Raw genomic sequence first — 26,841 nt, forward strand, 5'->3', positions numbered from 1 at the left:
CTGCTTCTGCTGTGTTTGACAGCTAAGCAGCGATCATAGCAGCGACTTACAAGGTCGCTGTTACGTCACCGAAAATGGTGACGTAACAGCGACGTCGTTGTCGCTGTCGTTTAGTGTGAACCCAGCTTTACTTGCAACTACTCAGCATATGATTAGTTATAAAGATTATTTTTATACAACTGCATTGTTACTGTTTTGCTCTTGGTATATGAAAATTATTTCTCTTCCTGTATACTACAAATTACAACCTGTTCTCACATTCCCTAATATCTCAGTGTTTTAATTGGTTGACTCCCAAGCGAAAAGTCAATGATTCGAATTAAGGAGCAGCCATGAAAAAGATTTTCCAAGAAAAGAGCAGCATCCAGCTCTTTTCTTGCAAAATTTTGGAAAATCTTGGTAGCGGTCTCTCGGCCGAAAAAAATGCCAAACTGCATCATGTGAGTGCTATGACAATTGGAAGAATACAAAATAAAGTCTGTCCATGCAGTCAATAGCTAAACTATCAACATCCAGGTAAAATATCGGGAGTCAACGGGTTGGCTCACAACACGGATTATCAGTTTTGGTGCTACAAACACTGCAGAGGAGGTGACTTGTATGCTTCGTAATAGTGAGATCACAGACATCCATGTCAGCACCTTGTGATGTACATTACACAAGTCTGGAATGGTGGACCAAAATAAGGTAAAAAAGCCTCAATTTCAATATCATAATAAGAAGCGTCGGTTTGAGTTTACAAAAAAGTACGGAATGTGGACAGTAGAAGATTGATAACAGGTGATTTGGAACGATGAAGTAAAAGTCAATAGACTAGGCTCTAATAAGTGCAAATGTGTCCGTAACAAACAAGGGAGAAAGGGGCTAACACATTAAGACATTGAAGAAATTGTAAAGTTCGGTGGATGAAGCCTGATGATATCGGGGTGTTTCACAGCCAAAGATGTTTGAGACTTGACCAGGATCGAAGGTGGTCTCAATGTTGAGCTATATGTGATTATCCTACAAGACAAATTACTTTATACACTCTATTACTATGGGTATGAAAAGGATGACAGTGTTCCAGCAGGACAAACACCCAAAGCATAAGTCAAGATTGCAGAAGAAATGGTTTAAAGACAATGAAGCAGAGTTGCTGGATTTTCCCCCCACAGTCTCCAGACCTCAACCCAATTGATCCCTTGTGGGAAGAGTTGAAGAAAAAGCTGTATACATTTCCAAGTGAGTCAACCAGCATGCCCCAACATTGGGACCATGTAGATAATGATAAACTCACTTTGAGGTGCTGCAACTGTCTCCTATCATCTTCTAGCTGCCGTCTTTTGTTTTCAATCTCTACCTGACGTCGTCTTTTTTCCTGAGGAAAAATATGAATATATTGGATTAATGTCATCGTGTACAATCAAGATTCCATGAAGTGATATAGTGGCTGGTAAGAAATACATATTTAACCCCTTCACACCATGGCCACTTTCCGTTTTTGCACTTTAGTTTTTTCCTCCCATTCTTCCAAAAGCCATATTTTTTTTTTACTTTTCTGTCACTATAGCCACATGAGGGTTTTTTTTTTTGCAGGACATTTCTGAAAGCAGTAATATCAAATATGTGTATTTTTTATTGTTTTATTTTCAAGGGGGCAAAAGGGGGGTGATTTAAAATTTTGTGGGGGGGGGTTATATTTTTTACTTTTTTATTTTTTTTTTTACTTTTTACTGTTTTAACATAGAGATTACCTAGCAAAAACCTGCTGACATATTCCCTTTAATAGCAATACTCCCATCTTTCAGGTAGGGGAAGCTGTTCCAATGAGGCAGGGAGCTGGGGCACTGGTTTGCAGATCACATAGAGGTAAGGAGACATACAGGAGCTGATTAGTGAAGCAGTAGTTGCTGGTCAGTATACTTTTCTTCTGCTTTGCTGGTCCAGTAGTCAGAGACTGCTGGCTGACAAAGAGCACTGCTGAGGAACTGCTTTCTGTATATCTGTCAGACCGGATACTGAGCATATCACAACAACAGTGCAGGTTTAGCAGTACTTGCACCAAAAAGAATGAGATCCCATACGAATATTCCGTACATCATCTGATTTTTATTGACACATTGCCATTATTAACATCTTGTAAATTTTATTTACTACTGATGTATAAAAACACATGACACACAGTGACACAGATGACTACATAGGTAGTAAAATCATCGGATTTTCATGCAGAAAAAAGGATGTTTGTTTTTTTTTTTAATATACGCTCATGTGATCTAAGGCGGGCTTTGCACGTTGCGACATTGCACGTGCGATGTCGGTGGGGTCAAATCGAAAGTGACGCACATCCGGCGTCGCAGTCGATATCGCAACGTGCAAATCCTTTTTGATACGATGAACGAGCGCAAAAGCGTCGTTATCGTATCATCGCTGCAGCCTCCGACATTTCCATAAATGCCGGTGCAGCGACAGGTGCGATGTTGTTCCTCGCTCCTGCGGCAGCACACATCGCTGTATGTGAAGCCGCAGGAGCGAGGAGCTTCACCTTACCTGCCGCCGGCTGCAATGAGAAGGACGGAGGTGGGCGGGATGTTTACATCCTGCTCATCTCCGCCCCTCCGCTTCAATTGGCCGCCTGCCGTGTGACGTCACTGTGACGCCACACGACCCGCCCCCTAAGGAAGGAGGCGGGTCGCCGGCCAGAGGGACGTCGCACGGCAGGTATGTGCGTGTAAAGCTGCCGTAGCGATAATAATCGCTACGGCAACTTTCACTATATATCGAACGTGCGACAGGGGCGGGACTATCGCTGCAGCATCGGTAACACATTGTTACTGATGTCGCAGCGTGCAAAGCCCGCCTTAGCCTTAAATGCACAATTCCAAGGGGATGGCTATGGTGACTGCATAATTTTTATTGGGGGGGGGGGGGTAAGGGCCACAGTAACTGAAAATTCCTGGGCATAAGGGGCTCTGTTGATACCTTACACACAATTTGTGTAAAAATAATTAAAATTAGAATACAAATGCCCTATGAAAACCCAACCCAATAGATGAAAAGGATTTTTATTTGACAAGCAATACATTTTAACTTCTTGGCACCATCTGCCATACATTTATTGCATTGGTGCTATGTAGTTAGCATCAAGCGCTGTAACTGTATAGCACAGCAGTGATGCAGGCTCAGGAGCTGGGCCCGCACCATTTGTAGTAAGTATTGGAATTTGTTTTATGTTTGCTTTTTCAGCAAGAATGTAATGTTTGTAGACTTCAATAAAATGTACTGGTTTATCAATTACAGTATGTGCAAATAATGGCCATTATATTCGATACCTTAGTTGTATAATTTTTTCATAGACGTTTCAGTGTTACTACTTACTTTTGTTGAGGTACAACACTAAAACACACCTTGTGTTATTACACTGTTTGTTACCAATTACAAGTTTCTATACACAGTATTAGGAATCTTAGGCTGTGTCCGCACTTTGCGTCGTCCAAAACGCATGTCACAACGCACCTTCTGGCAGTAATTGATTTTGCCTAAGTTGCTTTTGACCACAAAATAGCGCTAAGAACGCATGCATATTTACCGCGTTTCAGCCGCGTTTTTAGCGCTTTTTACATGCTTTTCCATTGCGTTTGGAAAGATGCGTTTTGAACGACACTGCTAAATAAAGTTTAAACAGTCAAACACAAATGAAAAAAGGGGAAAAAAAGGAACACATATAATTACTGAAATTATAAAGAATAAAGTTATTTTCCATAGACTTTGCTGGAAAATCAAAAAGCATGCCTTTTGGCATGAAAACGCTGCAGTTCAAAACGGACCTGAAAAGCAGCTGAAAAGCAGGTGGAAACGCACAGTGCAGACACAGCCTTAGGCCACGTGCGCACATTGAGTATTTGGTGAGGTTTTTTACCTCACTATTTGTAAGGCCACGTGCACATTCAGTGTTTGGGGATTTTTTTACCTCAGTATTTGTAAGCTCAAACCAGGAGTGGGTAATAAATACAGAAGTGGTGCTCATGTTTCTATTATACTTTTCCTCTGATTGTTCCACTCCTGGTTTTGGCTTACAGATACTGAGGAATAAACTCACCAAATACTCAATGTGTGCATGTGTCCTTACAAATAATGAGGTAAAAAACTCCCTAAACACTAAACATGTGCACATGGCCTGACAAATACTGAGGAAAAAAGTCACCAAATACTGAACGTGTGCACGAGGTCTTACAAATACTGAAGTAAAAACTCACCAAATACTCAAGGTGTGCACATGGTCTACGGAGGATTTACATTTCAAAACTTGTGGTCGATAATCGTCCGCTGACTGGCTACATATAAGCCGATCGGTTTTCGTTTAACTGCTCCTTCATGCGCAGAGTAGAATCGTTAGATCATTAGTGCCTTTTTTTGCTCCTTGAAATTACTATTACTACTGCTCTTTCATAATTTATCCCAAATTTGCTGGGGGGTTTTTGTACAATACACCTTACAAATAAAAACTGATCAAAAACTTATATGCCTTGTATGGACCCCAAAAGGTACCCATGAGAACTATGGCTCATCTGCCAAAATTCCAGCTTGCTGCTCAGTTAGTGGAATAATAAAAATGTCATTGTCCTCATGACATGGTAACACAATGCAAATAAGGTTATATTTTTTCTGCAAAAGTATTAAATTGCAAACTGTTTCCCAAATGGGCATTTGACTGATTGTTATCACTAATTGGGGAGTGAATATTTAAAGTGCCAAGGGTTGCCTGAATGCTAAAGTATGGCATTGCTAAGAAGTTAAAACAGCACTTACATGAAGTTTAATTTTTCACTATGTGTGTATATGTCCATGTAGTGTTGTATTATTGAGTTCATATTCTCACCTACTGATGTCATCTGTGGGATCCAGTGCTGTTCTGCTTCCCTTCACTGCTCACCATCACTGTTTTATTGACTATCAGGCTCATTCTATGTATTAGCTGGAAGGCTCTTTTAATAAAACAAAAAACACACATGGGCTTTGCCCAATTTTTGTGTCCAGCCACTTACAACTAGGCAGCTGGGGACTAGAATCCGCAGCGCAGGGAGGCCCAAGCTTTCTGGGCCCCCCCTCTGCAAATTACAGTCCGCAGCCTCCCCAGAAAATGGCTCTTTCATAGAAGCGCCATCTTCTGGAGCTGCATCCAACTCTTCAGCGGCTCTGGTGTCGGGTGGCACGTTGGGTAATAAGGGATTAATACCAGCTTTGTTTTACCAGCTGGTATAAAGCCCGAGATTCTTAATGTCAGGCCAAGTTTGACCCGGCCATTAAGAATCTCCAATAAAGGGTTAAAAAAAGACATCACACAGAGAAAAATACTTTATTAGAAATAAATACACAGACACATTTAGGGACTCCATGTTTATTACTCCCTCTCACCCCTCCATGATCCTGGTCTTATGTCTTCAACCCATCTAGCTCTGCTATATCAGAATGCACGGGGAGGAAGACGCTGCTCCTCCCCGTGCAGTCTAATAACTCAATGAGTGAGCAAAGGCTGTGGGTTGGTAAGCGGTGACGTCACCGCTGCCACTGTTGCCATAGTAACCTAAAGAGCGGGTTACTATAGCAATGGTGATCTCCGATCACCTGATCCCTGCATGTGGGCTGACTCTGTAAAGAGCGCCGACATGCAGGGAGGGGGAGCCGAGCGTGTGCCCGAGCATCTCGCCGGTACACAGCGCTCACCGAGTATACTGAGTACTGAGATGCTTGGGCGAGCACCGCGTACCGGCAAGATGCACTGACCGGACCTAGCATGACATCATAACCATGTGACCGGTCTGTAGCCAATGAGATAATACAACATTCACACGTGACTGGTCACATGCTATGTCGTCATGGAAGGTCCTTTGTTTACCGTGCGGCATAGTGATGAATGGACTCGGAAGCAGAAGTGGCGGGAGACAGAGACTGCACGACGCATCGCGGGACCTGTAAGTATAATGACAATGTTTATTATTCACTGTATTCTTTATTTTACAGCCCCCCCGTGGTCTTTTACTCAGCCCCCAGACAATTACTCGCCGTTCCCATTGACTTGCATTAGACTCGCTACTCGTAACGAGTACCGGAGTATTAAGACCTACTCGTTACGAGTATAGCGAGTCTGTGTATTTCACTACTTGCTCATCCCTACCTATCACCTATGGTGATAGGTTATAATAGGTACGTGTGGTGTCTGTGAAAGAAATAGATACCACATGTACTGGAAACATGGACATGTGAAGGGTGTGTGATGCCCCTGCGGTAACCAGGTGTCACAAAAACAAGGTAACAACAAGGTAACAGCTCGGGTCCAACATGACTGTGCCAGTCACTACACACACACTAGCACACCAGGACATTTACACTGGCTGTACCCGGCTGGGAGACTCACTTAGCCAGATGACAGGTCTGGGCACTGTTAGATGACAGGCAGCCAACTGAGGAGGAAGAGACCAGACCTGGGGAAGGACAAAGTGACCTGGGGATTGTGGCTAGGCAGTCTCAGAAAGGAAGTGAAAGAGGAAGGTTGTGAGTTGAGGAGAGGAGTAGTAAGAAAGGAGTCAAGACAGACCAGAGACTCTTGAGACACAGAGAGAAAGTGGAAGGAACCAGAAAGGAAAGTGAGGAGTAAGAAAGTCAGCGGAGTGATAGTAAAGACACTGCAAAGACCTGAGGAGAAAGAACAGCCACTCAGAGGAGGAAAGTAGCTGCAGAGCGATAGAGCAAGCTCCAAGGAAAGAGGGATCATGTGGGGTGGACATCCAGGGCTCATAGTACTTTGCACGCACGGGTTGCAGATCCCAGAACAGACCAGGACTTCAAGCCATCTGTTAACTCTGCCAGGCGGGTGGGTTTTCAGGACTCATCTGCCACCACTAACGTCCGAGGCATCAGCAGCAAAGAGGGGAGCAGGACATTTTCCCTTAAATACTTCAAGCTGCCTGCGGCAGGACCCAGACCTCCAAGTTCTCCAAGCTAGGGAGGACCTACATACACCAGAGTGCACAGGTGGAGAGTGGCACCAGGTCGGCAGGCACAAATATCAGGGACAGGGGCTCACCTGGGATCCAGTACGTCCCCAGGGTGTGAATCCAGTGAGTAAAACCCATCAAACTGCCCTGTTTCTCTGGACTGCTTCATTGCCGCGCGCCTCCACATTAACTCTTCACCTACCCCTAGGGAAAAGTCCTGCTCGCAGAGGGCTCCACCATCCACGTTGCCCCCATCCATAATCCCCAGTGGGAACCCGCAGCGGCGGCCATACTATCCCTGGCCGCAAACCGCGAGTGGCGTAGTCGGATTTTATTCTTATTTTTCATTTAAAACTGTTCGACAGTGCCCCCGGGTCCGGGAAACCTCGAGGAACGGACCGCCCGAATCCGAACAGCTCAGCTGCCCCATGGTTCAACAGGTGCCTAAAGCCACGGGCACAAGTTGAGTACTTGGTGTTTTTTTTAACTTCAGTATTTGTAAGCCAAAACCAGGAGTGGTAAAAAAAATGCAGAAGTGGTGCCCGTGTTTCTATTAGACCATGTGTGTTACGTCACCGCCGGAGTCTGCTCCAGCGACTTCTGCTCCGATCGCCAGGCGACGCCGTGTTCCTGCCGTGCATGGTGCTGGTGATGGGAGAGGAGTCAATGCCAGCGGTGGGCGCAGGCTCCGATCATCCACTGGGCTGGGTTAGCTTGGAATCTGCAGTACCGCTGGCTGACTGTGGGTGGCATGTGTCTTCCAGCTGAAGTTGCCAGCGTTCAGCTATAGCCAATGGGAAGACACCACACCCTTCTTATTCCCCCTCCTGTCACATGACCACTGCCAGAGATAGTTCTGATTTTCCTGGCTCCTGTTACGTCCTATTCTGTTGGTGATTCCTGTGTGTTGACTTCTGCGTGTTTTCTGACTACCCTCCTGCCTACTGTTTCTGTACCTCACTGCCCGACCCGGATTTGACCTCTGCTACGTTTGCTGACTACGTCATTGCCTGCCGATTCTGTCCCTGTTCCGCAATTCCTGGTTTGACCCTGCCTGACTACTACTCTCATCGGACTGCAGCCTTCCACAGGTAGTGATCTCCAGTTCCCTGTGTAATTCCAAATCCCTGTAGAGGGGTTAAAGGGTTTCAGGGTTCTGGGGGTCTTGCTTGGTGAGTGGCTTCCCTCTAGCCTCCCCATTACAGCCCATCTGAGTCTGTGGATCCAGGCAGGCGTTACAATGTGCTGTCATGGGTGACAGACAGTTGTGTGATGTCCAGCAACAGAAGTCCACAGCGTTTGACTGCACAAAATGTTCCCTGAATTTCTATTGTTCCTGCTGTCAGTATTCAGTGTACTAGATATCTCCTCTGCTGGGTTTTCATCCTTTTCCCTTTAAGACCCAGTGGAGCTCACATTCCCTTCACCTACTAATCATCTTTATTTCCCCTTGGTTTAAATACTCTCATTTTCCCTGAACTTGTGCTGATGATATTCAGTTCATTCACAAGTTCTGGATGCAAGCAGACGGCTTGCATTCATCTGTAGGATTGTTGTTGCTCTTTTCTGAATGTTTTCCTGATATATCTGGGGATATGTTGTTTATGTGCTTTCCCGGTATCCGGCTCTGGGCATATGTGCGGTACTTATCTAGGATGGTGAGGGAACACAGCGCTCAGCTGTAGGTTTGGTCAGGGGTCATCATCTCCCGCTTCCCTAGATGCAGGGTTTTCCTTTCGCTGTTCCCGTGGTTCTCCACCGTGACATGTACATCTTGAGCATTTAGGATATGTGCGCACTTTGCTTTTTTACCTGCTTTTCCACTGCTTTTTCAACTGCAGCGTTTTCATGCTAAAATGCTTGCGTTATGCTTTTCAAGCAAAATCAATGGGACATTGAGCTTTCTTGTGCGCACTTTGCTGTTCAAAACGCTGCGTTTAATTTGCATAAATTTGGGCAAAAACTCAGCGTTTATAGAAGCAGCATGTCAATTGTTTTTGCCATTTTGGCTGCGTTTCCCATCCATTCAATTTAATACAAAACTGCAGCGTTTCTAAAAGCACCGGAAAAGCACTAAAAACTCATGAAAACCGCAAGGTACGCATAGGTTACTTTCTTTGCGTTTTACATGCATTTTTAAAGTCAAAAGCATTGTCCTTTCTGCCAGAGGATGCTTTTTGAACTGCAACTACCTCGACGCAAAGTATGCACATAGCCTTAGAGAGTTTTTATCTCAGTATTTGGAAGGCTAAGCCAGGAGTGGAACAATCAGAGGACATGTATAATAGAAACATAGGCATCACTTCCGCATTATTACCCACTCCTGGTTTGGGCTTACAAATACTGAGGTTAAAAAAACTTACCAAATACTCAGTGTGTGCACCTGGCCTAATAGGAGATGAAGTGTATCTAGGTAGACTGAGCCATTGTAATAAAGATTAGGTTAGAGAAGAAATCTGCACATTTTCCAGTGGTATGAAAGGGATACTGAGTATGACGTAAAGCGGCAGTGACATCTGCAGGTTACAATATGGCACTACAACACAACAAAGAGCAGTGACGAGCAGGACTGTACCTATTTTTAGTTGCTGATTTCTAATTTTGGAAACCAAAGCATATGGAACTCACCGCTATCAGTTGCAATCTGTCCTGCTGACTTTGGGATTCAGTAATCCTGAAAAAAAAACAACAAAGTAGGAATGTCAGATTAGTAATAAAATAACTTTACATGTATGGTAGAATAAAGCAGATTTATAAAGCACAAACAGATCTATAAGACAGTCCCTATTATTTTATTTTTAGATTTAGTAAATCTAAGGACAACATTATATACTGACACAAGAAAATAAAAAAAATATACTCTCATAATTAAAAATGATACATTAGAAAAAAACTTTCCACCAGACAAAACACTAATTCATTCAAGCTTTAAAGTACAATAAATCCTGATCAGTGGTGGAGTAATTATGGAATAACCAGCATAATACTTTCTTAATAAACCGTCGTAAATGCAGAACAGAAGCTGAAGAATTTGCACCCAATATGCTGATCCAATAAAAGGTTCATTGTGCTGGGGTATAAAATAACTTCCATTCATCAGGAAGAGGGCAGCAGTAACAGTGGGCAGCATCAGTGGAGCCACATTGATGGCAGTGTGGCCCCAGCTCTCCAGGGGCCCATTAGCTTATTCACGGCTATGGGTTCTTTCTTTACAGCCCAGTAAATCTTCAATAGTGTTCCTCTTTGTTCTGATGAAACACATATCCTTCAGTCTTATGGTGGTCTTCCGCTATATCAGGATCATTGTGGACTAGGTTTTCCAATTGCAGGAGTACTAGGGACTCATCAGCATTTACACTGGTTTGGAGAAGTATTCTCAGTTACATATTCCAGCGATGGGAAAGGAAGTGAGGGGGGTTTAACCTTTTTTGCTTTGTATAACAAAACCTACTAACTAATGCTCATCTAGTTGTCACTATTAGGCTACGTTCACACAACCATATAAAAAAATCGTCACTGTTTTATCCAGAAAATATGGCTGAGTGCATTTTGTAGAAAATCTGCTTATTAATGATTTACAGATCATTTAAAGCTTCCAATGTTACAGAATGGCAATGTGTCCTATCCGTATAAAAACATGCAATACAGTGGCTCCGTACAGCATCTGTTTTTTTTGTATACACCCAAAAACTTGAATGAGTGAGCCTGATCCCACACACGGGAAGAAACTGGTGCACGCTGTAATTTTTTTCACACACAGATTTGGTCAGTGAAACAAAAATGCTCATCTCCACTGAGCCATGGAATAACATTGTTCAGAGTGTTGTCCATGTTTTGACAGATAGAACTCGGACCAAAAACATTGTTTTGTGAAACTAACCTAAATGGGCACACTCATACCTCCCGGCTTTTGAAGAACAGAAAGTGAGTCAAAGTATGCGGCACGCGTAGCGCGCTGCGGCAAATTTTTGACCACACCCCAAACCACACCCACTTGACAGTGAAGGACATTCAGCAGATGCCCTGGACTGTTCATTCATTCATTCATTCATTGTCATATCAGCCAGAACTTTCTCATCTTTATGTGGCCTCACATGTTGCTTTTTGGTGTCTGTAAGGCTTATTTCACACGTCAATGATTCTGGTGCTAGTTTTTGTACATACCAGAATCACGGACATACGCAGGCCCATTATAATCAATGGGTCTGCACACACATCAATGATTTTCCACTGACCGTATCTCCGTGCGGCGTACACGCGTGTCCGTGATTGCTGCACGAAGACATGTCTGTTTTTTTTCTGGCATCACTGATGTCCCATGGACCACACTATGGTGTGATCCATGAAACACGTACCAGAAAAACACAGACATTGAAAATAAAAAGAATTTTTAACTCCCCTTCTCTAGTGCTGCTTGTCTCCGACCTCTGCATGCTGCTGCTTCAGAGCCGGCTGCTTATTCTCATGCATATTCATGTATGCAGGCACAGCCGACCCGGAAGTAGCTGCAGCGGGGGCGGAAACACAGCAGAACCGAAGAGTTCAGCACCATGGACAGCAGGAGCCGGGACAGGTGAGTATATCTCCATGTGCAATCACGTATCACTGATTGCCCATGAACAACCCACGTGTGGCGTCAGTGAAAAACATCTGTGTTTTTCACTAATGTGTGAAACAGGCCTCTGGCCGTATAAGTCCGCATAAATCCTGTGTTTTTTTGTTTTCTGTCGCTGTCCGCACCAAATGAAACAATAACAATTTTCTTGGATTATTCCATCTTTGCTGCATTTTTTATGCCTTTTCCACATTATTTATTGCGTTTTTGGTGCAGATGTGAATCTGTATTTTTTAAGTGTTTTTATAGTACAGAAAAGCTTTGATTCTGCACTTAGAAAAGTAACTGCAGTTTTTTACATGCGTTTTTTGAAGCTTACAAACCTCTAGAGAAATAAAAGCATCAAAACCACAGAGTTCATCGGCGTCTTCATGAAATCACATCCACTTTGCTTGGACAATTAAACACAGCAGAATTTATGTGCAAAAACCCGGCATTTACGCTACATGTGAACACAAACTAAATGTCCAAGCAAATTGGATAAGACATCATAAAATCTCTGAGCGTCTACAGATGCAGCTGAACTGTGCAGTTTTGGTGGGTTTTTTCTCTACAGGCTTCTTTGTGGAGTCAGAGGCAGTAATGCAGGTTCATTTATACAAAATCCTGTCTCTGATGTCAGCAGATCCTATTCCTCAGCAGCTAGTGCTGCTGTAATGTGTCTGAAAATTGCTGCTTTGATTCCAAGGGGGGTGAAAATAAAATTCTATTTTTCTCATTTTTTTTTTCCTCATTTCTTTATAGTACTTTTATAGGAACAAAAGAATCTGACTTCTTCCTTCACATACATAGAGATGCAATATACAGTTAGGTCCAGAAATATTTGGACAGTGACACAATTTCCGCGAGTTGGGCTCTGCATGCCACCACATTGGATTTGAAATGAAACCTCTACAACAGAATTCAAGTGCAGATTGTAACGTTTAATTTGAAGGTTTGAACAAAAATATCTGATAGAAATTGTAGGAATTGTACACATTTCTTTACAAACACTCCACATTTTAGGAGGTCAAAAGTAATTGGACAAATAAACCAAACCCAAAAAAAAAATTTTTATTTTCAATATTTTGTTGCGAATCCTTTGAAGGCAATCACTGCCTTAACTCTGGAACCCATGGACATCACCAAACGCTGGGTTTCCTCCTTCTTAATGCTTTGCCAGGCCTTTACAGCTGCAGCCTTCAGGTCTTGCTTGTTTGTGGGTCTTTCCGTCTTAAGTCTGGATTTGAGCAAGTGAAAATGCATGCTCAATTGGGTTAAGATCTGGTGATTGACTTGGCCATTGCAGAATGTTCCACTTTTTTGCACTCATGAACTCCTGGGTAGCTTTGGCTGTATGCTTGGGGTCATTGTCCATCTGTACTATGAAGCGCCGTCCGATCAACTTTGCGGCATTTGGCTGAATCTGGGCTGAAAGTATATCCCGGTACACTTCAGAATTCATCCAGCTACGCTTGTCTGCTGTTATGTCATCAATAAACACAAGTGACCCAGTGCCATTGAAAGCCATGCATGCCCATGCCATCACGTTGCCTCCACCATGTTTTACAGAGGATGTGGTGTGCCTTGGATCATGTGCCGTTCCCTTTCTTCTCCAAACTATTTTCTTCCCATCATTCTGGTACAGGTTGATCTTGGTCTCATCTGTCCATAGAATACTTTTCCAGAACTGAGCTGGCTTCATGAGGTGTTTTTCAGCAAATTTAACTCTGGCCTGTCTATTTTTGGAATTGATGAATGGTTTGCATCTAGATGTGAACCCTTTGTATTTACTTTCATGGAGTCATCTCTTTACTGTTGACTTAGAGACAGATACACCTACTTCACTGAGAGTGTTCTGGACTTCAGTTGATGTTGTGAACGGGTTCTTCTTCACCAAAGAAAGTATGCGGCGATCATCCACCACTGTTGTCATCCGTGGACGCCCAGGCCTTTTTGAGTTCCCAAGCTCACCAGTCAATTCCTTTTTTCTCAGAATGTACCCGACTGTTGATTTTGCTACTCCAAGCATGTCTGCTATCTCTCTGATGGATTTTTTCTTTTTTTTCAGCCTCAGGATGTTCTGCTTCACCTCAATTGAGAGTTCCTTAGACCGCATGTTGTCTGGTCACAGCAACAGCTTCCAAATGCAAAACCACACACCTGTAATCAACCCCAGACCTTTTAACTACTTCATTGAATACAGGTTAACGAGGGAGACGCCTTCAGAGTTAATTGCAGCCCTTAGAGTCCCTTATCCAATTACTTTTGGTCCCTTGAAAAAGAGGAGGCTATGCATTACAGAGCTATGATTCCTAAACCCTTTCTCCGATTTGGATGTGAAAACTCTCATATTGCAGCTGGGAGTGTGCACTTTCAGCCCATATTATATATATAATTGTATTTCTGAACATGTTTTTGTAAACAGCTAAAATAACAAAACTTGTGTCACTGCCCAAATATTTCTGGACCTAACTGTACAGTGTCTTGCAAAAGTTTGCGGCCCCGTTGAATTTTTCAACCTTTTCCCACATTTCAGGGTTCAAACATAAAGATAAAAATTTTAATGTTATGGTGAAGAACAAGTAGGACACAATTGTGAAGTTGAACCTAATATATTGCTTATTTTAAACTTTTTTAAAAAATAAATAACTGAAAAGTGGGGTGTGCAATATTATTCGGCCCCTTTACTTTCAGTGCAGCAAACTCCCTCCAGAAGTTCACTGAGGATCTCTGAATGATCCAATGTTTTCCTAAATGACGGATGATGATAAATATAAGCCAAATGCACCTGCTCTGTGATAGTCTCAGTGTTCTGTTTAAAGCGCAGATAGCATCATGAAGACCAAGGAACACAACAGGCAGGTCCGTGATACTGTTGTGGAGAAGTTTAAAGCCATTTTTGGTTCCAAAAAGATCTCCAAAACTTTAAACATCCCAAGGAGCATTGTTTAAGCAATCATATTGAAATGGAAGGAGTATCATACCAAATCTACCAAGACCTGGCTGTCCATCCAAACTTTCACCTCAAACAAGAAGAAGACTGATCAGAGATGCAGCCAAGAGGCCCATGATCACTCTGGATGAACTGCAGAAATCTACAGCTGAGTGGGGAGAGTCTGTCCATAGGACAACAATTAGTCGTACACTGCAAAAGTCTGGCCTTTATGGAAGAGTGGCAAGAAGAAAGCCATTTCTCAAAGATATCCATAAAAAGTGTCATTTAAAGTTTGCCACAAGCCACCTGGGAGACACACCAAACATGTGGAAGAAGGTGCTCTGGTCAGATGAAACCAAAATCAAACTATTTGGGCACAATGCCAAACGATATGTTTGGCATAAAAGCAACACAGCTCATCACCCTGAACACACTGTCAAACATGGTGGTGGTAACACCATGGTTTGGGCCTGCTTTTCTTCAGCAGGGACAGGGAAGATGGGAAGATGGATGGAGCCAAATGCAGAACCATTCTTGAAGAAACCCTGTTGGAGGCTGCAAAAGACCTGAGACTGGGACAGAGATTTGTCTTTCAACAAGACAATGATGCCAAACATAAAGCAAAATCTACAATGGAATGATTCACAAATAAACATATCCAGGTGTTAGAATGGCCAAGTCAAAGTCCAGACCTGAAACCAATCGAAAATCTGCGGAAAGAGCTGAAAACTGCTGGTCACAAACGCTCTCCATCCAACCTCAGTTAGCTCGAGCTGTTTGCAAAGGAAGAATGGGCAAGAATTTCGGTCTCTCGATGTGCAAATCTAATAGACATACCCCAAGCTACTTACAGCTGTAATCGCAGCAAAAGGTGGCGCTACAAAGTATTAACTTAAAGGGGACGAATAATATTGCATGCCCCACTTTTCAGTTATTTATTTTTTAAAAAAGTTTAAATAAGGCAATAAATTTCATTCAACTTCACAATTGTGTCCCACTTGTTGTTGATTCTTCACCATAACATTAAAATTTTTATCTTTATGTTTGAAGCCTGAAATGTGGGAAAAGGTTGAAAAATTCAAGGGGGCCAAATCCTTTCGCAAGGCACTGTATATCTCTATGTAGCTGTATAATCTGCTTCTGGCTTCTCTGCCTGCAATACAGGTCAAGACTACCAAATCCTTCTATGCCTCTTAGTACAGGCAGTGGCTCAATGGTAGACAAAGCGCTCACAAACTCCTGAGTTGTAGTCCTGTTGTGGGAAACCAGAGCAGATGAGAATTTAATTTATACACTGCTCTTCTTGAGTTAATTTATTCACTGAACTGAGAGGGGGAGCCATGACAAAAGCAGTGAACTGCAGGAGTGAGTCAGGACGGTGGGGAGTATGGGCATACTGAATGGGGTAAGACTGGCTTCACACATGTAACATTCATTGTCTCTGTGCAGATGCAAGGACTGACTGTGGGGCTCCTGACCCAAACTTTATATAAATGCCTATGAGGCTGCTGAGCTTAGGTCAGGAGACCCATGGCCAGTTTACCTGGACTGTGAAATTCTTTTGTTTACACATTCGGTGCCATAAGACCACCGATCAGTAACAGTAAACTGTTGTATGAATGCTTTTTTACATAGACAGACGAAAGTAAATGATGTGCAATGAGTGACTTATACTAGATGCTCAGTGCTCATAATAGTGATCGGCAGTCTTGCTCTTTTTGGTGATCCAGCTCTTTGGATCCTAAATGGATCCCTATAAAATGTGTTCTTCCCAGGTGAACACATATTTAAGATGACGTTAATGTGGCTAAAACCCCGACCACGCGGGACCTAATTTGTTTGAGTGGGTTGGGTTTGCTCTGCTGAACACCAGAATTTTAATTCTACCAAGAGCCATTAAGATAATTTAGTGGCTCTCAATACCCTTCATTCACAAGCAGGGAACCAGCTCTTTGTCTCGGAAAGATCGTAACCGACCCATCACTAGCTCATAAGTTACCATAGCTCTCGGCAGTGCATGTCCTGTTTGCATAGGACAATGAACTGCTGAGAATGACGATATGTTTACATGACAAGATAATCATGAAACAAACATTTTTAACAATGCTTGTTTACAATTATCTTGCAAGAAATGTTTATTAAGGCTCCTTTAACACAAGAGGCAAACAAGGATATGGCAAGTTGACTGAAACTAATTTACTTATTTTCATATGTTCCAATTGCTTTGTATGAACGATCATATGAAATACTTTACAACCTCTGTTTACAAGGGTAGATGTGCTGCCAATCAACTATGATTTTATCTCCAACTTGAAGTATATTTAGTACAGTCACAAGCTAACAACCATCGATTTCTAAAATCTATAACCTTGTAGTGGTCATTATTGTGTCCTCAGAGCTACTCATCCACATCTCTCAATATTCCTCCCAGTGGTGTGTCTGGACATAATGACTGACAGTTCAGTTCAGCTGTCCAGTTTTGGGCCAGGGAGTGCTGAGCTGCCAATATGGTGATGGATAGTTCAGCTCTACAATCTTGGGCAGGGGCATGCTAAGCTGTTAATATGGCGATGGATAGTTCAGCTGTACAATCTTGGGCAGCTCAGCACACCCCTGCCTCTGTTTGGAAGACTGAACTAAGCATCATCATACTGACAGCTCAAGGATGCCCTTGCCCAAGATTGGACGTGACTCGCCCGCCCCAGGGTCAGAGGCACTTGGAACCGGGCCGGACTAGTCCGGGGATGTCAGCGGTGGTGGTGCTCGGCTACGTGACCCTGGTGGTGTCTCAATAATAAAGTGAGGATGATGATGGGAGTTGTATTTTTGGATAAGATGAAGTTCATGACGCCACCTGTGGTTTTTGCAGCTATGAGGATGCCGCTTCTAAACGGGACCTCCGGGGACGGTGTTATGGCAGCTGAGGTATTTTTGCTCCCCACAGGTGGAGCGGGACCCTGGGGCAACCGTTATGAAAGTCTATGATGGAAGTGGATGGGGCGTAGGAAGAAGCATACAACACAAGGCTTCGCAGTCAAGATGTTTACTCACAGTATGTTCCAAAAACTGCAGCTGACCGGCTTCCCCGTGGTGTGTCAGGATTCCGCCGATCCCAAACAGGTCAAGGGTCAGTACCGGTGCACCCCTCAATGTGTCTCTCCTGGCCGTCTCTCCAGCGCTGACCTTCACTGGAATATCCTGCGCCTCTGCCACTGAGCTCTGACTATCGGGTGGCTGACCGTGGTTCTTTTGAAGCCTCCCTTGCAGAAGATGGGTGGCAGGTTGTGGCCTCGGGTGCCTACACAAATCACCCGGGCCATCGGATTGCTAAAAGACATGTCTCTCTTCTTTTTGCCTGGGGACCATACCCGTTAGTGCGGCCAGATTCCTCCACCCCGGTATTCTTGGTGGAACAAGCCCACGGAGGCCTCTCGCATATCCGTGACACTCTGGACCCCTTCTCTTGGTGTCACCTGGGTCTAGCAGAAAACCAGGGTCTTCACCTTGAACTATAGTCTTTCTCTCCTTCTTACTGGACTCCTTGCAACTCGCCTACTGTCACTCACTCTGACTGAAAACTCTCCCTGACCAGCACTAACTGGTTCTGACTGATTCTCCTCACTACCACACTGACTCCTCCCACACTCCCTCTGCTAGGCTCCACCCCTCCAGGAAAGCGAATGGGACTTAAGGCTCTATAACCAGGTATATTGGTCGCTGCTTCTCAGCATTAATGGAGTACCTGCCTTAAACCCTGACCCAGTGTGTAACCTAACAATTAGTGTGTGCAGGTTTTGTCTGTGAACCGGTAGATGACCCCTTCCTTACCCAGGATGGGATGCCACACCTCTGTCTGAGGTGCACTACCTCTGTGGCAACGGATGCCTCAGGGGCGCCACAGATGGCTGAACTGTCACTCACTGTGTCCAGACACACCGCTAGGAGGAATCATGACAACATCAGGAAACAGACATACAGATAGATCAATATCAGTAAATGCATTAAAACCAATGTTTAACCTCCACAGTAAGAGACATGATCCTTTTGAAAACTATTTAGAGCAGTGAGAGGGGTAAGTTAAGTACAGTCAAAATAATCTGGATACATTTATTCAGCTTCAAACAAAACAGGGCAAAAAATGGCCCTATTTTTTTGGGCTGTCCTGGAATTTCTGGATGGTTGGCAATGCTAAGCTGTGCGCAAACAATTCTGCTCAATCTTTCTAAACAGGCCATTAAACAACCATATGTATATACAGTAGCTTTAATATAAGCAATTGTCTAACAGCCGCAGATGGCTGGTGTAAATATGCCCTTACTCTTGAAGGTCACCGTCTTTAGTGCCCGACTGCAGACTACTGAATCTGCCAATATCCACAAATTCAGCCAATAGTCTGATGTGTAGGAGGCACCGGCTGGCTGAAGTCAATTGTATTGATCTCCCTGAGATAGACCACAGGTCAATGTATCAGCCAGCAGCTTCCTAACAGAGGACACAGGGGGACTTGGCCAAGTGAGCGCTCCTGTGTATGGGAGTGTCAGCATAGATGGCTGCGACCGAAGCTATCTCATGTGTATGGCCTGTCTTAGTTGTCCATATGGTCTGGAGCATGTTAACAACATCGGAGTCCCGACCTAGGTGACACAATGATACCGCTGTATTAGCTGTCTGTGTCAGACATCAGACAGCAAGGTGCAGGCATAGGACCTACTGATCATAAGAACAAGGTTAGGTGAGCTTTCTTTCTTTTTTTTTCTTCAAATAGTCATTGGTACAAAGGAGAAATATGTGACTGGAAGAAATCTTCATAGTAATTTGGGCAGGAAATGAAGAAAAAGTGAATTTACTCCAATCAGAGATTGTCACCACTGGATATAACTACTGTATTCTGCTACATAGTCTGCAGAATTGGTATCTACTGCCCTCTAGTGGACATACAGTGTTGCTGTCCTCTTTCTACCAGTTGAAATACTGTAGTCTTCTTAAATAAACAAAAAATACTCCTTGTGAATTAAGCATATTCATAGAAATTCTCTCCTTATGTTTCCACCTGCATTGTCTTTAGTTCTCCCCCTTATATTTTATTACCTGCTCACACTGCTACAGTTCCCCTTTGGTGTTGAGTTGGTAGCTTTCTATACTTGCACACTAGGCCTGCCCCCTGCGCCATTATAAATGACATCACTCTCACACTATCATAACTATGCAGCAGCGTGTGTTACCAAAGATGAAAAAATATAGAACAGAGGAAATGTAAAAATGTCACAGGCATGTGAAAAAGTTCCTGGAACATTGTTATCAGACAGGTGAATCCGAATATGTTGTGTATGGAACAAACCGTGCCGGTATTTGGCGGTACAGCATGTCTGCAGAACACGTAAACACATCTTTATTACACTATCCAAGACCAACATAGGGGCCCTGCACTGGGATCTTCCCACTCCCTGGTCCGAGGCCACCGATCAGCAATACTAGAGCTCCTACATTTTTTTCATGGAACAGACACATTCTAATTCTTATCTTGTAATCAGGATAATTAATAATTGGGGAGTTAATAAACACTGGGAGTTCAAGGACCTTTATCCATGTAAGGCTATGGTCAAACAGTGCATCTTTTCTAACCACAAAGACGCAGCGTTTTTGACCCTAAAGAAACGCATCAAAAACGCAAAAATACCCCATTTTTTACTGCATTTTGCCCAATGCATTTTTTAATTCAAATCTATTGACTAAAGGGCTCAAAAACGCTGGAAGATAGACCCAAAAAAAATGCCCAAAGTGGACAGCAAATAGAAATCTCATAGACTTTGCTAGGGGAAGGAAATGCATGCATTTAGGTGCATCTTTGTGACCTCAAAAATGCACCAAAAGATGCAGTGTGTGAACATAGTCTAAGGATGTATGCGCACTATAGTTTGTTTTTTTCTTCAGCAAAAAAAGCACTCTCTATCAGAAAAACGCACCTTTGGCCAGCAACACGCATCAAAACCGCTTGTGTTTCGGTGCATTTCTCCCATGCGGTTTTTCATTATATTCAATGGAAAAACGCAGGGAAAAACGCAGAAAAGAGGTGACATGCCGCTTCTTTTTCCTTCAACAAACTGCAGGCAAGAAAGAAGCAACGTGTGCACGGCCTTTCTGAATTCTCATAGACTTTGCTGTGGAAGGAAATGCCTGCAATTTAGAACCACAAACTGCACCTAAAACTGCACCCAAAAACGCAGCAAAAACTATAGTGTGAGCACAGGGCCTAAGAGGTGCACACAATGTCTTATTCAATCAGTTTTTGCTTAGAACCCACCTGAAAAAGCACTCAGAAATCATTACAAATAATAAACAATGTCAAAACGACAGGCGGTTCATATGTTCCCTTTTGTAACTACCATACTTTTAATTGCTTTAGGGAAAGTATGGAAAAGAAGCAACCTGACCATTCTTCTTCTCATATATGGAATAATAATAATAAAAAAAAAAAGACATAAGCAGAAAAGCTGCAGCAAAAACGACTACATAGACGACAAAGAAGATGTGTTCAGAATAAACACTGCCAGCGTTTTCCTGAAGAGTCTTTTGTTTCAAAAACAATGAAGATGTAACAGTGTCTTCATGACCTCTTGTGCACAGTTCTTAAGTGTATGTTCACACTGGATGGAAATGAAGTAGCATTGTAGGGTTTGATTCACAGCATAATTATGTGTCGCCCAGGGTTATGGGGTACTCGGTCCCGGGCGGTGTATAACTGGGGATTGTCACTTGGTGGCCGTTGCCCAGTTTCGTGCCCTGGGTGCTTTTTGAAAAAGGGGTATATTTACAAGGGAATTAAATAAGAGTTTATCACGTGACGCCACTTGCTGTTTTGCGGCTATGTGGATGGAGCTGCTGCTGCACAGTTTCCACTACTGGGGCTGGTGTTAGGGCTCGTGCGCACATTGCGTACTTACATGCATTTACAATGTGTATTGCACTGCAGTGTAAATGCATACGTCCTGCGTCCCCTGCACAATGTAGCTTGTGCATGAGACGCGCACGTTGCTTTTATGAACGCAGCGATTTGGATGCTAAATTTTGACCCAAATCCGTGCGTTCATAAAATGAGCATGTCAATTATTCCGTGCGCTATAGATGCAGCTCCCACTCTGTCTATGGTGGGGGCAGCAACCAGAGCGCATGAAATCGGCTTTTTTCTACAAAAAAAATGCATCCATTATGCAGTGTTTCTGCAGCGATTTGAAGCGCACATGTGCTGTCAAATAGCTGCAGAATATTCAGCAGGTACGTGCACATGAGCCCTTAGTGGCAGTCTGGATGTTAGGCCCCCCGCAAGCAGGGCCAGGCCCCAGATGATAGGTGATGTAGATGGGTGTTGAAAGAAGGTAGGCCACACAAGGGGTTGCAGTGTAACTGGTTCCTTTACTCACAGTAAGCTGGAAACTGGTCACCCGAGGCTGGCTGGTCTCAACCGAAGGTCCCCTTAGTGCTAGTGCCAGTTTAGTGACCTGGTGGCTTCTTTCCCCTACACCTGTCTTTGGTTGGTGAGTCCCCATGGCTTGGAGCAGCTGGGGGTCCCCTCCTGGTATTCTCTTAACGGTAGTCCGTATGATGGTAGCGTGAACCCTGCAGGGTCGGAGTCTTTGGTCCTGGTCCACGATTCTCCCATTGCTACTGTGTCCCGAACTTCAAGGTCAGTGAGGTCCTTGATGGTCCCCTCACTGTGCAGATTTTATCAGGACTGCCAGGTGCATTTGCCTGACCTAGGATTCTGTACTCCGTCGGTGCGTGGTTCCGGGAGCACTCCACCGTACTCCACCAGCAACCAACCGCCTGGGCCCTCAGGTCACTGTTAGGCTACTTTCACACATCAGGTTTTCCCATCAGGCACAATCAAGGATGATGCGTGCGGGAGTGTCGGGGTGTGTGCGGGGATGATGCATGCGTGAGTGTTTGGGTGTGTGCGGGGATGATGCGTGCGGGAGTGCCGGGGTGTGTGCGGTTATGATTGGTGCGGGAGTGCCGGGGTGTGTGCAGTTATGATGGGTGCGGGAGTGCCGGGGTGTGTGCAGTGATGATGTGTGCGGGAGTGGCGGGGTGTGTGCGGGGATGATGCATGCGGGAGTGTCGGGGTGTGTGCAGTGGTGATGCATGCAGGAGTGTCGGGGTGTGTGCGGGGATGATGCGTGCGGGAGTGCCGGGGTGTGTGCAGGGATGATGCGTGCGGGAGTGCCAGGGTGTGTGCAGGGATGATGCGTGCGGGAATGCCGGGGTGTGTGCGGTGATGACGGGGTCTCTCCCTCTCTCTCAGCTTTATTAAAAATAAAAAAAAAAAAACGGATCAGTTTTTTACCGGATCCGTCGCATCAGTTTAACACACTCTGACACGGATCCATTGCATCAGGCACAAACCGGATTGTGCCTGACTGCAAAAAACTGACGTGTGAAATTAACCTTACACTCCTGTCAGTGCGTCTGCTCGCTTCCTCACACTGTCACAGACTCAGAGACTCTAACTCTCTGTCCACTGTCTGCTCCTTCCACCTGGTCGTCTAGTGGACTGGATTGGCTCCACCTCTAGGCGACCATCCATTAGTCCGACCCTAGCCTGGTACCATTCTATGGGGGAATTGGGGAAACAGGGATTATCTGGAATGTTTGGTTGTTACCGGCACTAGTCTTCTGGGTCCCTAGGGGGTAAGCCCTACATCCTGGTGGGGATGCATTACCTTGTAGCTCCTTAATGGCTCCCTATGTGCCATGTGGGTAAGAGTTGGTAAAATCTCATCCACACTATAGCATTGTAATCCTTTTTTTTTCTCGATAAATTACTAATCAATTAAACGTTCAGAATTTGAGTGGTATGTTCACATTGGGTATAAATATTTTTCAAATCCAAGACATTAACTATCTTTATGCTCTATAGAGTTGATGCTTATTTGTTAGTTTTCCAGCATTTTGTATATATTAAGTCCAAGTTCGTACTCCAACTCTGGGCAAAAAGTACCATTGAGGTGTGGTTTTCACCTTCCTTCTTGTATATTGCAATGTAGAGATATAGGAAAATTGCAATAAATACTGTTCTAAATTAAGACATTAACCTTAAAGCGGTTACGTGGATCTTTCTGTTTTATCCTGGAGAGATCTCTCTCAGCTCAGGCGGTGACTCTCCTGCTTCATTTCACCTCACGTCAACAGACCATCTTCTCTTCCAGGGTGCTCTATCGACAGGGCACTACCATCTACGTCATGCTCATTGACAGCTGGTTTCTAGAAGTTAGGCAGTGGGAAGTCATCTGTTAATCAGGATGACATCGGCAGTGCCACCCCATAGACGGGCTGCTTTATTGAAGTGACATCACTGGAACCCATGGAAATGTCAGCAGGAGTGCTCCATGACTGCTCTGCACCAGATACAACACTAGAGGCTGCTTTACACGCAGCGACATTGCTAGCGATGTCGCTGGTGAGAGCACCCGCCCCCGTCGGTTGTGCGTCACGGGTAAATCGCTATACGTGGCGCACAACATCGCTAGGACCCATCACACGGACTTACCTGCCTAGCAACGTCGCTGTGGCCGGCGAACCGCCTCCTTTCTAAGGGGGCGGTTCGTGCGGCATCACAGCGGCGTCACACGGCAGCCGTCCAATTGAAGCGAAGGGGTGGAGAGCAGCCGAAAGAAAGTGACGCCCACCTTGTTGCTGGCTGGACGCAAGTACGGTGCTGTTCGTCGTTCCTGGGGTGTCACACGTAGCGATGTGTGCTGCCTCAGGAACGACGAACAACCTGCATCCTGCAACAGCAACGATATTTGGGATTTGAACGACATGTCAACGATCAACGATTAGGTGAGTAATTTTGATCGTTAGCGTTCGTTCGTACCTTTCACACGCAACAACGTCGCTAACGAGCCCTTAGTGGCAGCCTGGATGTTAGGCCCCCCGCAAGCAGGGCCAGGCCCCAGAGGATAGGTGATGTAGATGGGTGTTCAAAGAAGGTAGGCCACACAAGGGGTTGCAGTGTAACTGGTTCCTTTACTCACAGTAAGCTGGAAACTGGTCACCCGAGGCTGGCTGGTCTCAACCGCAGGTCCCCTTAGTTCTCGTGCCGGTTTAGTGACCTGGTGGCTTCTTTCCCCTGCACCTGTCTTTGGTTGGTGAGTCCCCATGGCTTAGAGCAGCTGGGGGTCCCCTCCTGGTATTCTCTTAACGGTAGTCCGTATGATGGTAGCGTGAACCCTGCAGGGTCGGAGTCTTTGGTCCTGGTCCACGATTCTCCCATTGCTACTGTGTCCCGAACTTCAAGGTCAGTGAGGTCCTTGATGGTCCCCTCACTGTGCAGATTTTATCAGGTCTGCCAGGTGCATTTGCCTGACCTCGGATTCTGTACCCAGTCGGTGCGTGGTTCCGGGAGCACTCCACCGTACTCCACACCAGCAACCAACCGCCTGGGCCCTCAGGTCACTGTTAGGCTACTTTCACACATCAGGTTTTTCCCATCAGGCACAATCCGGAAAAAAACGGTTAAAACGGATCCGGTACCGCATCCATTTTATCCCCATTGATTTGTATTGTTGCCGGATTGTGCCTGATGACCTTGTGTTGCATCCGGCTTTTTCCGGATGCAGCTTAATTAATGAATGCGGTGGCCGCATGGAACGTTTCATGCAACATTTTTTGTCTCATAAAAAAAAGGCACAGCGCCGGGTGCGGCACTGTGCATGATGAAAGTCTATGCACGCCGAATCCGGTAGCATGCATCAAATGCCGGAAGCATGTATCGGATTCAGTTTTTATTTCTGAGCATGCTGAGAAGTGATTCTCTGAGCTAAGAAAATCGGTGCGAGTGGAGTGCGATAAAACATTGCATTCCACTCGGACCAATTCTAGCCTGTGTGTCAGCACACATGAGTGATTATTTTCTCAGCCCTAATCGGACCGAGAAAACAACTGCAGCATGCTGCAACTGTAATGCGAGACTCTTTTCTCTCCCACCCATTCAAGTGAATGGGGCGAAAGAAAAAAAAAATCGCACTGCACTCGTGGTACACCGGTGTACCATGCATGAAGAGCGAGAGTCGCAATAGCCGGCTACGGAGGAGAGAGGGAGATAAATCCCACCTTCCCCTCCTCCGTGCCAGCCCGCCCCTTCTGAGAGCCTGCCCGCCCCCCGCAGCTGTGGTCCGCTTGCACGGTCGGACCGCAGACGCAGGGACACTAACTAGCATGACACTTGGCTCCTGCTGTGCTGCCAGCACAGGCTGAGTTTCATGCGAGCATCGCAGTAGTGCCCTGTGTGGCCCCAGCCTCTCTCTCTCTTACACTCACACTCACTGACTGACTCATTCACTCACTCTCACCCACTCACCGATCACGGGCGCGGCGCTGCACGGCATTCACACTGCTGTGGTGGCTTCTCCTGATTTGAAAATGCCGGCCGCCAATTATTCAATCTCATATTCACTGCTTTCCCCACCCACCGGTGCCTATGATTGGTTGCAGTCAGACACGCCCCCACGCTGAGTGACAGCTGTCTCCCTGCAACTAATCACAGCCGCCAGTGGGCGGGTCTATATCTTGCAGTAAAATAAATAAACAAATAATTAATTAAAAAAAACGACGTGCAGTCCCCCACAATTTTGATACAAGCCAGGGTAAAGCCACACGGCTGAAGGCTGGTATTCTCAGGATGGGGAGCTCCACGTTATGGGGAGCCCCCCGGCCTAACAATATCAGCCAGCAGCCGCCCGGAATTGCCGCATGCATTAGATGCGACAGTTCCGGGACTCTACCCGGCTCATCCCAAATTACCCTGGTGCGGTGGCAATCGGGGTAATAAGGGGTTAATCATGGGAGGCGTCTATTAGACACCCCCAATGATTAACCTGTAAGTGAAAGTAAATAAACACATACACCCAAAAAAAATACTTTATTTGGATTAAAGGACCAAAAAACACCCTCTTTCACCATTTTTTTAAAATCCCCAAATACCCCTCCTGGTCCGACGTAATCCACAGAGGTCCCGCGATGCTTTCAGCTCTGCTACATGAAGCTGACAGGAGCGGCCGTGGAACACCGCCGTTCTCTATTAGCTCCACGCAGCAACTGAGGGAGTCGCGCTGTCAGCGTTGATGTCACTGAGGTAGTGTTGGGGTGTGCGGTGATGATGATGCGTGCGGGAGTGCCGGGGTGTGTGCGGGTGTTACGGGGGCTGTCGGATAATAAGGGAATGGAAGGCTATCCGACAGTCAGGGTCCACCGTGCAGAGCTCTGCTGCTGAGTATGGCAGAGGATAGGGGAAACCTGTACCACCAAAGCGGTACTGACACTGTTGCGTCACAGTGTCA

At 45.1% G+C, this 26,841-nt stretch overlaps 1 protein-coding gene across 2 annotated transcripts in view; it reads right to left on the bottom strand.

The window, feature by feature from the left end:
* The window catches only part of PALM (paralemmin), a 264,993-nt gene that overhangs the window by 50,239 nt on the left and 187,913 nt on the right, over positions 1 to 26,841 (bottom strand). For both annotated transcript variants that reach the window (XM_075352808.1, XM_075352799.1), the window contains exons 2-3: positions 9,603 to 9,648; positions 1,277 to 1,357 (exon numbers count right to left, since the gene is read on the bottom strand). In XM_075352808.1, the coding sequence (XP_075208923.1) occupies positions 1,277 to 1,357; positions 9,603 to 9,648 (127 nt within the window). The remainder of the gene's footprint in view (positions 1 to 1,276; positions 1,358 to 9,602; positions 9,649 to 26,841) is intronic.

The sequence above is a fragment of the Anomaloglossus baeobatrachus genome, chromosome 1 (assembly GCF_048569485.1).
Source record: "Anomaloglossus baeobatrachus isolate aAnoBae1 chromosome 1, aAnoBae1.hap1, whole genome shotgun sequence".
Lineage (NCBI taxonomy): Eukaryota > Metazoa > Chordata > Amphibia > Anura > Aromobatidae > Anomaloglossus > Anomaloglossus baeobatrachus.